The 14,577-nt window shown below is 45.4% G+C and overlaps 1 protein-coding gene across 2 annotated transcripts in view; it reads right to left on the reverse strand.

The window, feature by feature from the left end:
- EVA1A (eva-1 homolog A, regulator of programmed cell death) overlaps window positions 1-6,867 on the reverse strand; it is a 213,317-nt gene extending 206,450 nt beyond the window's left edge. For both annotated transcript variants that reach the window (XM_052809974.1, XM_052809973.1), the window contains exon 1: window positions 6,651-6,867. In XM_052809974.1, the coding sequence (XP_052665934.1) occupies window positions 6,651-6,750 (100 nt within the window). In that variant the 5' untranslated portion in view covers window positions 6,751-6,867. The remainder of the gene's footprint in view (window positions 1-6,650) is intronic.
- Window positions 6,868-14,577: the final 7,710 nt, after the last annotated feature.

Consider the following 14,577-nt stretch of genomic DNA (forward strand, 5'->3'; position numbering starts at 1 on the left):
CCAATTTTCAGTTCTGAACACCAAGCACTTTGGGAGATCAGGCCATGTTTAAATTAGCATCAACAAAAGGATCAGCAAAAGTGCCAAGTGTAAATACATAGGGGTTTTCCCCCCCCCCTGCAGAGATTAAGCTTATTCTAAAAAACCCCAACTTAAATGATTATTTTAGCTTCTAAGTATCTTGGTTGAGAAAGGATACATTAAAATGCCTGCTTTTTTTTTTTTTTTCCAAATTGACCAAACTATTTGTGTTATATAAAATCTGCTTTCACAGAGTCTTAAATCAGGGAACAATTTTTACCTGAGGACATAAACAGTTGCTTTCTTTAATTCTGCAGCATTTGTATCCCTAACAACACACAGACATAGGAAGAATGCTGCAAGGACATTTTCCTCAAATAGACTGTGCATCTAGTGGGTACTGATAACCTGGGATACTTTGAAGGGATTAAAATTACCACCACGGATTTTTTTTTTTAATAATACTAATTAAATAAATTGTTCCTGGTACTGACAAAAGTCTGCATCAGCGGATCAGTTTCTGGGCCACTGCAATTAGTAGGTACTATATAAACATTGCCAATCTTCACACAGACATTGGGATCCCTGGGGTCTCTTGGCTCTTGCTGACAGCTCTGATGGCTAAAACAGTGGATTTCCACATGACGTGAGCCAGATGCATACAAATGGCTCTTGAGCTTGAAGTTATTGCCTACATGAGGTTTCACACGGACCCCTCACGAGACATCCTGGCACCCACAGCAGCCCCATCCATCCCTCCCCGACAGTGCCTCCTTTCCCTGGCACCACAAATACAGACCTGCAGCTGCTTTTCTGCAGCAGTAACAGCAGCACTTCTGGTCACAGCCCAGGACCACAAACACACGGAATTGGAAACACGTGTTTCTCTTTCCTGAAGCTCAGTTTGGTCCCCTCAGCTGTCAGTAAAAGTAAACTCTGAACATATTAAGAGTCAGCAAGCGCCGAGTCCTCCCTCACAGCATTATCATCACAACTGTTGGGAAATCCACAGTGTTCTCTGGAGCAGGCCTCAGGACAGGAGCACACTGACACTTGTATTTTTGCTTAACGTGGTCTATTGATGCCCAGAAAGCTGCATCCCTGCTGACAAACCAGAACTGCTCTCCAAGGCACCAAAATAGCCCCAGCTTCTGTGCTTCTTCTCCTCCTTTCCCAAAAGCAGCAGAACTGGCACTTGACACCACCCCCCCCCCCCATTGATTTCCTCCTCCAACACCTCTCCGCTCTCTGAGGTCTTTAGACTGCTTCCCACTGACAGACAGACAGACAGACATACGTGACACAAAACCGACTGCACCTTCCCCTTGCGAGAACTGCTCAGCCATGGCTGCCAGAGCCAGCCATCCCCTTCAGCTCCCCAGACCCATCCCCTGCAGCTCACCGTGCAGCCACAGCTCCAGAACATTACCAGAAGAGGCCAACAGTGGTTTTTAACTGGCTTTGATGAGGTTTTGGATTTTGTCACCTTAGCAAAGGAGAGTTTCTCTACCCCAGCACAGACCTCCCCCAGTAAGCCAAACTGCAGCCTACACAGCTGTGATGGATGGGTTGGCACATATGACCTCCAGCTGAGGAGGAAAACATCACCTGGGGCAAGGACTTCTTCAAGCAGCAGCCTGAGGTCCATCCAACCTCATCACTCAGAGCCCTTCACCAAGAGAAGGTATGGAGGTGGCCTGGGTTTGGCCCAGTCTTTAAATGAAGCCTAAAGCATGTCTGTTTGCCCCTGGGGTCAAAAGCACAAACCTCATTACTGAGTCACACCACACACTGGGAAAGAAATTGTATCTGCCTTTCTCTTGAAACCCCCCTTTCACAGCCTGCAGCTTTCAACACATGGAAATCCTGGACCCCCCTTGACACCATTGACCCATTCAGGGCTCCAAAACCAATATCAAAGTCTGACTAAAGCCATTCAGAAGCTGTTAGCATGTAGATTTTGGCGATAATTTGGTGAATGGACTTGTCAAACAAATTGCCTTTATTATGGACTGATTAAATGCAATCAGGGAGAAGTGCTTTTCCCCTCCCAGCTCCAGCCCTCATCAGCTCAAACAAACATACTGAGCCAATTAGCAGGGAGGTGGCAAAAGCAGCTTTCACTTGAAACCTGCCATTCTTGGGGAAAAGAAAAAAAAAAAAAAAACCAACAATCTTTGTGCTTTCAAAGCCAGGAAGAGCCTCCAGGGAGAGGTCCGGAAAGCTACCCAGGGCTCACCTGCAGGGTGTGGATGGGAGTTAGCAGTATTCATCTGGCTCGATGCCGGATCAGCTCCCTTAAGCAAAGTGCTGCTCACATCCAGTTTGTGCCAAATATAATGCAAAGAACATAAATATTAAAGCAGGCCCGGGGGAGCAGCGCTACTGGGGCTGTTATTCCTACAGCTTTATGTCCTGCAGCTGGGTTCTCCTGTGTCAGAAAAGGCATGAACTCCCATCAAAGCTATTTCCATGCCTAGAAAACTAAGGTTTTGGCTTAGATCCCTGCAGTGGATTCTCTGATGTCTGCAAATGGTTGAGCTCACAGCACAGCTTTTTCTGTACTGCAGCAGTAGTGAAGGGATCTGCCTCTGCTAACATGAAACTCACCGCAATTGCATAGATCTGATGCCACTACTTTTCTGTCCAACATGCCTGAAATTAGCTAATGAATGGGAAACTTATTGAGGAGAATTGGAGCACAGCATCATAATCACATAAGCCCAATTCCCTGCAGGTGTGCAGCTGGAAGTTAAATGGTCACCTTGGCTGGCACTGGGTAGAGCAGAATTCAACATGTGTTTGCACAAATTAGCTTCAGAGACAGGAATCCCATGGCTGGAGCTAGAGACAGCACATGGGATATGAGCAATAGCTGTTAACTAAGCTTTCAACTAAGTTTTCAACACCTGCATTTTAAGTTAGCACCAAAGACTAATTTTGGCCCCATTTTCATTAACCTAGTCCCTCTGTGCACTGCACATGGATTGCTGCCTCCCCGAGCCTACACAGAGGAGCTATGGCATAGCTTCTTCTGGCAGGGCAAGGACATTGCTTTGTCTTAGACTCCCACCACAAATAGAAAAGGGCTAAAACAAAGGTGACGTTTTATCAACTAGCAGGGATTTTGGAGAGTTCATTTCTGGGACTGAGATTAGGATTAAGGGTTTATAGTTAAAGCACTGAAATTCAAAAGACCAGCCTCTTACCCCACACCTCATCACAGTCTTCAAGCGTCACCTTGAACATAAGGGGTATGTGACACATCACAACAGTGGGTCCTAAGCCTTCAAACAGTCCCAAGCACAAGAACTGATCACAGAATGAGATTAGATCAAGAGCCCCTACTACAAGCAGCCACACAGAAAAAGTCCAGGCCTTCTTAACAAGTGGCTGCAAAGCGCCTGATAACTCCACTCTTTCCCAAAGGACCTGCTTCCTACCCCCACACCCTCCTGCAAACATCAATGTTTTAAGAACTATTAAAGAAAACAACTTCAAAACTCTTCACATAGTTCGAATACTTCACTTAAAAGGAATTTTAATTCTTACATCTCAGATTGCACCAGTCCCCAGCAGGACATGCAGTCATCATGTTCACGTTGTGACATTTCAGCTGTTCAAACAGGAGAGATGGAGCCACAATGTGAGACCATGTGCTCAGAGGCCTGGGAGCCGAGGTGATGGAGATCCCCAGCAGCTCTCCCTGTGCTTTCCCGTGAGTGCCACCCTGGGCCTCTCCTTACTCTCTCAGGGTGCCTTCCCATGACCTATGTAAAGAAGAAATCTTCTGCAGCCAAGAGGCACACACCTTGAAGACCCAGCCAGTGGGAGAGTATTGGGAGCAGAGGGACATGGGTGGGTGCGCAGTTCTTGGTAAGTCTTTTGGCCAGTTGCATAGCTGCAGTGTGTAAGTCAGATCAGCACTGCTTGTGATCTGCTTAGAGCTCAAGACTGGCCATCCCTAAACTGTTTCCTTCCAGGGCTGGCTCTATGCGCTCTGTCTGGCCCATCACGAAAAGGCCATGACCTATTACTAACAGCAGCACCTCCCTGGTAGTGCTGAGTCGAACCAAGCTGAGAAGCCAGAGCAGCTTTGTTGCCAAACAAGGTCTACAGGACTGAGTTTAAAAAAACATTTTTCTCCAAAGAGCATCAGCTGCTCTCTCTGGATAGTACTGCTACTTGCAACCTGGAAAAGCCCTTACATCCCAATGGGCTGCATGTGGACAGGAGTTGAACTGCTGCAGAAACCTCTCATGGGATCAGAGCAAGCCTTGTGCTCCTCAGCAGCAATAGCCAATGCAAATCCATTCATCTCCTTGGGATGCAGACAATTTATGTTTTGGATGCACCACCTCTAGGTGGGATAGCATACGGTAAAGCTATAAGACTTCCCCGAAGACGTTCACCTGCTCAATTCCAGCCATGCCAGAGAAGAACCCAGAAGACGCCAAAGTATAGAAAAAGTATGTAAGTGGCCAGAAACCTTTACGGTCAAATTATGTTAAAAGGCTACACCCCTTCCATTCCTCATGCCAGCTGACAATTCATATATAGGGGTAACAGTAACAAACAAGGTGCTCCATCACGTAGGAAGAGTTATCTGGGCCACTGCTCCTTCAGAGAGGCACATGGTACATGCCCTCAAGCATTGGAGGGAGACGAATGGGGTCTTTGCAAAATGTATTGGGGAAGCATAAAGTGTGATTTGGAAAATGCTGTACCTTTTCCTACCCCCTTTCATCTTTTGGCTACCCAGCTCCTGAACTTAGAAAACCGTATTCAAGCTGCTACACACTGGGTACAGCCCTTTCCTGCAGCAAATCATGTTTCCTGTCCCGCAAGGTACAGTCAGTCCAACAAGACTGCGGACGTTTGCCAAGCCTGCTATCAGGAAACATAGCTTAGATCTGGCAGAACATTTCAACAGTTGTGGAAACACATGGGAGGTTGTGCTGTTGGGATTGCAGACCCTGCTTCAGAGTACAGCCTTGCCATGCACGTACACAGGGTTTTAAGCCACCCCTCTTCTCCCAAAGTGTGACAGTACAGTTGGATTTTGCAGAAAACTTGATTTTGTTATCAGCAATCTTCTTATCCATTTTTTAAAAGGACAGCATCTGACTCCCTGCCAGCATCACCAAAGCCTATCGAATTTGCTTCCATTGTTCTATCGATGTTGTGTCCACACAATGTAAAGTACCCTTGTTCTGGGACACTTTTGCACATTTTAATGCTTAGCAATTTGGCCTGGCTGAGAAAAACTTTATTTGTATTTCAGAAGGACCAGTACTTTCCCTGTTGCAGCTTTAGCTCCTGTCATGCCCACTCCATGCACCCCTTCCGCATTAACATGCTTGCAAGGAGGAGCACAGAGAAAGCTCAATGCCAAGAAAGATAAAAACACAGTAGAAACAGGGAAATGCCTCGGTTCTTTCCATTCAGAGGCAGATCTGCCTTGAATGGCAGCCCCCAGGACTGATCTGCCTCCAATGGAGACTGAATCACAAGCAAGTCAGCTCCCTTCAATTCACATTAAGACTTCACGCTACTGTACATATTGTCCCCCCCTCCATCACAAGCTCCTCCTTTTTAACACAAATCTCTCACAGCACACAGACACATGCACTCCCAGAAGCAAGTAGCAGCGTTGTGATGTGTTGAAACCAGAGTCCAGTGAGATTCAGCTCTTGCTAATGGCACTTTTTCATCAGCAAACTGTAATTGGCAGCTCTTATCCACTACAAGAGTTTTGCAACACACACCTAAAGAATATGCCAGACTAGATCTTCACACGAAGACCCAAAATTAGAACCGATATCCCAAAAGCAGTGACCTCATCAGCCATTCCCAAGCAAACTAATCAACCTTGCTCAACTGTAAAGTAAGATCTGCTATATTTTCTCTGATCCACATGCGCATCCACAAAGAACAGAAGCAGAAAGGTAATTTTAAAGTGACTGATGCAGCTGTACATAGTTATAAAACTTACACGGGACTCCATACCTTCAAAGTGCTGTGTATTTACCTGCTGTGCACAACTCAAAACAAGTGCTATGAACATTTTTAGAAATTATTTAGATTTAGAAATAAGACACTTTTTCTCCTGGCTTAAGCAAACATAGGCTCAGAGTATAATTCATTCTGTGCGTGTAACATCTCTTTTATCTCAGCTCAAGGGGCTTTTGCAACAATCAGGAGCTGTATGTTAAGAGGAGGGGAACCTGGCCCATTACAAAATACTTGGATCTTGCTATGTTAGCTTTAACTTATGTCCTAGACCGTCCCAGTCTCCTAACCTAGCTCTTTTCACTCCCCAGAGAAACAGCACAAAACCTGCTACAAACTTACACAAGTTAACACTGTTCCCTTCCTTGGTCCCAAAGTTACTCAGACTAACTCTGCTGAAATAGTTTTGCTTGAGAAAGGCTTTTAACAAACTCAAAATCTTCTTACGGAAGATCCTTTTCATCGGCTTATTTTAAAAAGATTAAAATTACTCCCCGCATAACTATCCTAGATCTGCTCACATCCACTTTCCCTGAGCCGCTCCTGAGCACTGTAACAAGAGCTCCCATCCATAAGCAGCCACCCAGCCTATGAAAGGATCGGTGCTTCTCCCCTACCTGAGAAGTCTGCAGAAGTCTTAGCAAAGTTGCTGAAAGCTGTCAAGCACATGAGTCCTATGAGGAAGGCGGAGGTGGGAGACACATCTGGGCAGCACATCCTTAGGTATGCTCAAGGCTTGTTTTCTTCCAGAGAAAAGGAAAGCGCTTGCTGCCCGAATCCAGTACTCCTCATTGCCCGGAGAACAGTGTTAGTCCCATTGCTTGGGAGGATCACAGCCAGCAGCAGCAGGGAAGGAAAAGCACTCAGCACACACACACACACACTCACACACACTCACACACATCCCTGGGAGTGAATGAATCCCGGCTGAGTGAGGCTGACGAATGAGACAGACCTACCTGAGCCTTGGCGGAGGTCCCAGGGTCCTAAAAGCCATCGCTTCCCCCAAATTTGCTGCAGACTATTAGTGTGCAGCTGTCCAGCAGCAGCACTGCAAGCTGTTAGCGGGGAGGGTCGGCGGGGGGGTGGGGGGGGGGGTGGGATGCGCCCTGGGGGGCTGGTTTGGAGAAGCCCGGTTGCTGTTGGGTTAGATACCCAGGCATCTTGTCTCTCCCGTGCAGACAGACAGACAGAAGGATGGACAGTATTTTCAAAGGAGGGAGCCCAAAACAAAGCGTCTGAATTCACACAGATTTTTGGAGTGACGGTTATTTGTAGCTGCTGCTGAAACCAGTGTGAGCAGTGCTGTCCCGCCAGACTGGTGACAGGGCAATTCTTCAGCTGTGTCCGCTGTTGAGAGAGATCCTACAATGGAGGAGACTTTGCACAGGCCCAGGGATCAAACCTTTCTGGATCTCATTGCAGGACTGGGACTGGTGTCAGCCCACATATCCAAAATCCTCCTTCCTGTTGACAGCAGCCAGCCATGCCAGGCTCCCTCTATTCCACCTGACCCCTCTCCCCTCCATCAAAATCAATAGAGGATTTTCACGCAGATCCTAACCTGTGGCGTTCAGACCCAGGAGACCTGTCTCCTTCCATAGCAATTACTTTAACCTCCAACTAGCATGGCATTAGCTGCTAACATGAGCACTACTTACCCTGCAGAGTTAAAAGAAAGCTCCAGCACACCTGGAAGCACATCCAGTACTTGATCCTGCCTGATCTTCATCCATATCCTGGCAGCATCAAGCCAGCCATGCTAACTTGGAAGAGCTGAGCTGAGCTCTGGGGACACAGAGGTGGACTGGACTGGCAGACCCTGTTCTCCCTGGGTACGGGAAGGAGATCCCGGGCTTTGGTCATCAGCATTAGCTGCAGCTCAGGCATAGGTTTGCATATAAATAATGAACATAACCAATATATCTAGGCTAGAGCAGAGGCTGTGTCAGTGCAGACAGTGGGGGATAGTTTTCATAGGCAAAGCCAACACCAGCCATTTAGCAGCCTGTATGTATACACAAACCTATGGAGCAGCACTGTGTGGGGCTGCCAGGGAAAGCGAGATGGAGCCAGGCACACGCACAGCTGCTGAAGAAAGCTGCAGCTTCTATCCAGCAAAAATAACCTGAGTGGGAACATCCAAGGAAAACCACAACTGGTTTTTACTCCTCTTTCCTGTTCATCACATGGAATTAAGTGAAACTTTCCAAAACATTCACCTTAGAGCTGAAAACAAGAGTAACAGACTTCAGCCCAAAGGGCTCTGGGTTTTTTTCAGAGCTGAGTGCACTTGTAAAGAGTTTCTTATGCTGAAATTTCTAACAATGTTTCAGCTGTTCTCAGACGAAAATCAGACTGGCTGTCAGATTATATGTGAAAGACATTTTCAAGAGTGCTGCCATGAATACCACAGTCATTGTTTCCACCAGAAATCTGTCCTGGGATGATCTGTGTCCTAGAAGCAGACCTCAAGGGGAGCTGTAAGTCCTGTGGCCCCGTTTGCTTTCTGTCCATATTGCCACTTGCTCAAGTTCCAATCAGCGACGCTGAGGATGAGGGTAGCGTGGGAAATCTTGAGTTTGAGCTTGAATCCTGCCCATGACCCATCCACCCAGACCACGTGAACAAGAGGCTGGTCTGGCCTGAATTGCACCCAAGCAACCCTCCTTCCCAAAAACAGGTCTTCACACACTGAGGATCTACAGTGAAGGTGCAGATGGGTCACCTCTCAAGGACAGTGGCGGCTCTGGGTTAACCTGACAGCACAGACACACCCTGAGGCCCAGCAGGCTCTGTACAATCCAGTCCCAGTCCCTCCTCTCTGCAGAGAATCCTGACACCTTACCTTTTTGCAGAGGGCTGCTTAAGCAAGATCAAAGACCAGGAACTTCTCTGGGCTGCCTTACTCTTTATTTCACCTGAGACTTTAATCCCACATGCCAGACTTCTCTGACCCATACTTTCCAGGGTTGACCTAAGTTTTAAAGGGAAAAGATCAGGACATTGGCTCCTAGCATCTATGTATAATTCTTGTCTCACCTAGTTCTGCTGCCCTTGCCAAGAGGAAGATTCACCACTCTTGCCTTATAGGCGTGAGATAACCATACCAGATTATCAGTCAAAGCTCCTTATCAGCAGGACAAAGAAACAATAGGGCCCCTAGAAATTTATCAGTGCTCTGGAAAAGGGAAGCACTATTTGCTGAAAAGAGCCCACCCTGTTAGCAGGTGTTGATTTTAGTGATTAAAGGGTAATTAGGTTTGGCTGACTCAGTATATGGAGAAGAAAAAAACTCTGGTGACAAAGGGTTTAAGGCTAAAGATGGGAAGTGTGCTTGAGCAGCCCTTTAGATTATTGTTAATAAAGTCAAACCAGAGGGGAGGAAGTTTACAGCAGTGTCACGTGAGGGCTTTGTTTTTAAGCAAGTTTGTAAAGATGTGTTCAAAAGGAAAGCAGAAAGCAGCTCTTGCTAAAAAAAAAAAAAAAAAAGCTTTATTGGCCTTTGAGAAACAGACAATTCAGTTAAAGCCCATCTCCATAATGCCCTTATTCCTTAGGGCTTGTGTGTTTCAAACGGAAAGAGGCCACCTGTCCCAACAGCAGCACAAACAAAAGATGGTTTCTCTGTCATGGACAGTCTCATGGGGTAAACATGAATCAAGGGGACACCAATATGGACCTTTATTCTTGGGAGTAACAGCCCTTGAAATACAGCCATGCCTTCAAATATGTCTCCTGGGGATAGGTAATAATACATAGGATGATACACAATCTCTTGGATGCCTTGTCCCCAAAGCCACCCAGAAGCAGGAATAGGCCAGTACTGATGCAGTTCAGCATTACATCTTAGCTTGGAGGAATGATTATTTGGTCTCTTTCTCTCCACAGTGTAACTATGAAGAATGACTGCTTTTTTTAGATAACAGCATTTGGGTATACGTAAAAACACTTCTTCCCCCTAGAAGACACAGAGCCTTGTGTCCGAGCTGGGTTTTAATACCTTCCTGATCATGGCAAAAAGCGCATGGGGTCTTTGTGCCCAGCTTAAGAAGTGAAGAAGTCCATAGCACCTAGTTACATCCACAGTGCCTAGGCCTGAGATCAGCACCTCTCAGCTTCCCCTGCAGTAATCGGTGCTGTAGCCACTCAGCACTGAGACACAGGCACACAAACCAGTTCCACCTCCTGGAGTGCTTCTCCAGCCAGAGCCAAACCATGAGCTAGGCACCTGAATCCTAGCATGGCTTTAGTCCAGCATGGTTAACAACTGTACCTCAGTCCTCCTTTTTGACTATGATACTTAAGTACATTATTCTTTCTCCTCCCATACTCCTCTCTCTTGCAGACCCCTCCTTCTCCTGCTACATATAAAACTGTAATATCTGAAATATGCAGGCAAATTCCCAAAGTGCTTTAAAAGCAGTTAAGTACAACTGCAACTGGGGAAACTGAGGCACTGAGAAGTGAAGCAATTTGTCATCCAATTTTGTCACCCCAATGTCACCCAGTTTATAAATGGTAATCAGGAATAGACCCAGTTAGGATGGTTCCCAGTTTAATGCTGTATGTGCTGATCTTGCTTCCTTCTAGGGCTGATTTTTGGTAATGCTTTCCTGTTTTTCACTGACCCTGCACCACTAACCTCTACCTTGCTGACTAAACCATCAACAGCTCAAGGAAGAGCTGGTCAGTAGAAGAGCCAGACCAGGATTAGCTTTCAGCTAGGGAACCATATGTAGGGTGGATGCCATGTTTGTTTCCACAGTCACAAGTAGATTTATTTGTACAAATGTGCTAGCACTAGTCTTGTTTTCTGAACCCTAGTAACATTACTTACTTCTTACTGTGTTTTCCCTAAGGTCTCAAAGCACTCTCCAAAAGACAACCATTGCATTCTGCCATTTCACACATGGACGAAGCACAGTGATATGTTTGAGGTCACTACTTCTTCGAGGTCACTACTTCTTCAAGGTCAGCCAGGGGAAACTGTCAGACATGAGAGAAGATTAAATACTTTTAATCTTTAAGTCCAGTTAGAGCCCTTTCCAGTTGGACATATTGCCTCCTTGTAAATGAATGTATATTAACGACAAAGAATATGTGCATTTATACCTATAGAAATACATATAAACTGGGTGGACAGAGCATCAAATATAAAACAGCAAAGCTCTTTGTTGGTTTGGTTTTTTTTTTTTTATCTTTCCCCTAAGAGTGTCTTATGAAAACAGATGGGATTACTCATGGAAGTAAGTGCTGTTTGCTTTCATCAATTTGAAGGCACAGGACTTCACATAATGCAGTTTTGCAATACAACACCAAGTATCTCACAAGTAAAATCCTCCCATCTCCATATTCAATGTTAAACAACAGCTGTGCAGAATATTCAAACTGGTAAGCCTTTGAAGTTTTCACATTTTGTGTCACTCAACCACCCCAGTTTACAAAATGCATATAAAACCTGGGGAACTTTGCTCCATACTGGGAGAGGTTTGGAGTGGGGGTGTTGCTTTAACATAATTCTGTGTAGAGCAAAGGTCCCAAGTGATGCACTTATGTCACTAAAACATTGGGAAATGTGCAGAGTGATGCAAAATCCTCCAATGCATGAAAATGTCAAAAATAAAGTATTTGGAGACTATAAAGTAATCCACAACAAAGCTGAAAACCTTCTCCTCTTGTCTGCACCAAGTAATTGATGTTGAAACCTCTCTCAGCTGACATTCTCCTTAGTATAGTGATGCCATGTTCTATGTTAAAGGATACTGTACAGTCTGGTACTTTATCTGGGACCAGCATATCTGACTGGGTTTAGTTGGTGCCTTGTGTACAAGATGGTCTTGGGTTAATCACTAGAACTACAGGGATTTGAAGTCATCTTCATACTTCATCTTTGTACTCCACTGCAAGTCACATAAGGATTTTGAGAGACAAGGATTTCAAGGATCAGAGTTCCTCAGCTGTGAATTGGATCCTTCCTTTTCCCTGTGTTTCATCTGTCCTGCCTGTCTGGATGTTGTCCCCTAAGATTTTTTGCTATGTGGGCATACAGCACCCAGCTGAGACCCTGACGTTCACTGAGACCTTCAGGACTTCCACTGTCTTCTTATAGCTGTAATGTGAAACTATTCTCCAACTTGACCTGACTCATTAGTCCTCTCCTAACAGTTTTCCTGGGAAGATTTCTCCATCAATTTGATGATGGTATGTACTGGCTTTTTTTGCCACTGTTATCTTTCCTTTAGTATATTCTATAGCTCTCTGGGAGTCCTTGTTAGATAAGAGGCTGAATTTTACACCTGAAGATATCTGTCTCTGACCTAGATGGTCTTTGCTTTGAAAAGCAGAGACATCCCAGCTGGTTCAATGTGAGTAGCAATATGTTTTTTTCTATTATCTCACCTATGGTAACCAAGGGAGAATTGTCTCTATCCTGCTGCTACGAAGGTGTGAGTCACTTCAGGTTGCAGATCCCTTTTAATCTTGATCTCCGCTATATTTTTCCCTTTTGTTTCCTGTTTTACTACCAAACCTCACAGATAACTTACATTGCTGTTCATTTCCACAGGAACCAGAATTCTTCCTCAGATTTACTCGTCTGGAAGTTCTCTGCTTGCCCTGTGGAAGAAACATGCCATGATGCAATTTGATACAAACTGGGAATCATCTCAACAGTCATACTTAAAATGATACCACAGGCACCTATCCCAAACCTCACAAGTACTGTGGACTCCACCTTGAGGGCATGCAAGTGCAGTAGCATGAAGGACAACAAAAGAGTCCTTCTGTGCTCCCCCAGATCCTCCTGTCCCTCACGGGCACACATCCTCTACACACAATCACACCCATTCTTATTGCAACTACTGTTATAACTTACATTGGACACTTAGATTGGGAAAGCCATTTTCATTGCCAGAGACCACCTTTCCCACAAAAGTGTTTCCAAGCGTAGTCATGAAGCCTTTGCATAACATCCACATCTATAGTAATAAGCTAAACCAAGCAAGGGTCTGGACACAAGCACTGCAACTCCTCTGGTTACAATTACCTGTTTGACTAGTCCTTGGCACACTTTTGACCCAGGCCACCTGGCACCCAGACAATTCCTGAGCATGGCTTGGGAGTTGGCAGGAACTTTGGCCATTCCCAACAGGCAGGAAGGAATCCTGCTCTGGAATTTGATAGCATGAACATGGCCAGATGATGTGTGCTAAAAGACTCACCAGTGTTTCAGAAGTTCTTGATGGCCATAGTGAAGACACAGTGGCATGGGCTAAGAACTGAATAAATAACCCTGGACCCAGGGCAGACTGGTACTGTCTGCCAGTGCTACAGCATCTTCTCCATCTTGCTACCTAGGCAAGCCTGATTAGAGCTGCCCAGGTATGACAGTGCATCCTGCAGTCCCACCTCCAGACTCCAGCACAGCTCCAGCCCAGGATGCTACCTGCCGTGCCCCCACCTATTTACAGTGGTTAGCAGGATAGACCGTTCCTACAGGGGTGTTCAGCATAGACTGTGCTCATGTTTGAGCTGGTGAAGTCAACAAAAAACATTTTACTGGCTTCCCTTGTTCAGGGTCAGGACTGTCTTCTCCTGTGAGAGTGAACCAACAACACATCTCCCTAAGTCCCTCCCATCCTCATGTCTTTGATCATGGATGGATTTGAACAATTCTAGATTGCAGGGATGCAATTTCACTAAAGCGTAACACTTTCTAATGTTCTCCTTATTAAAGGACAGGTCTAATAGAATGCAGAGCTGAAGAACATGTGAGCAACATACAGTGAGCAAATCTCTTTCCAGCATAACTCAGACAGATGAGTTTTCACCTCAGGCTTATCATTGCCTAGGGGCACCAGGTATTTCCCTCGTTTTTGTACAGACAGCATGTTACACAAAAAAACCTCTGGCTCACAGATCACAAAATGGTAAGAAATCAAAGGGAATCAGAGGAAATGCCTTCTTGCTGAATGGCTAAAATTAATCCCAAGTGTAATTTCACTGGCATCAGAGCAAATTCAACAATGGACTAGGTGTGCCATTTGCAAGAACAGGTTTATGTTTTCCTTTCACCTGTGCTTAAAAATACATTTTCTTTTCCTTTTTTTAATCTCTTCTATTTGAAAAGACTGTTTCAAGAGTAACTGTATGCTTCCACATGCATTTAAGTACTCCGTACAATAATATCACCAGTTATTTGTTTTACAATTGTCTCAAGAGATTATGCAGTGACAAAGTCCAGGTGTGCTGGGCATTGCAGACAGTCCTGGACTATGTCATCTAAAACAGTCTAAGGAACTTACAATGGCATTGAAGTTCAAGTCATTCAAACTTTTGCACTCTGTAGCCACAACAGTAGCATTAGGGAACTCCAGTTAACTTGCTTCTAGGGCAAGAGACACTTCCCACTGCAGAAAGCTCATACTGAAATTTTACGGCATTCATTGTCTCTGGGCACCTGGCCCGAAGACACATTGCTGATACCTAATGCAGTAACGTTACTTACTGGACCAGCTACAAAGAACACGGAGGAAGGAAGGA

The sequence above is a fragment of the Harpia harpyja genome, chromosome 15 (assembly GCF_026419915.1).
Source record: "Harpia harpyja isolate bHarHar1 chromosome 15, bHarHar1 primary haplotype, whole genome shotgun sequence".
Classification (NCBI taxonomy): domain Eukaryota; kingdom Metazoa; phylum Chordata; class Aves; order Accipitriformes; family Accipitridae; genus Harpia; species Harpia harpyja.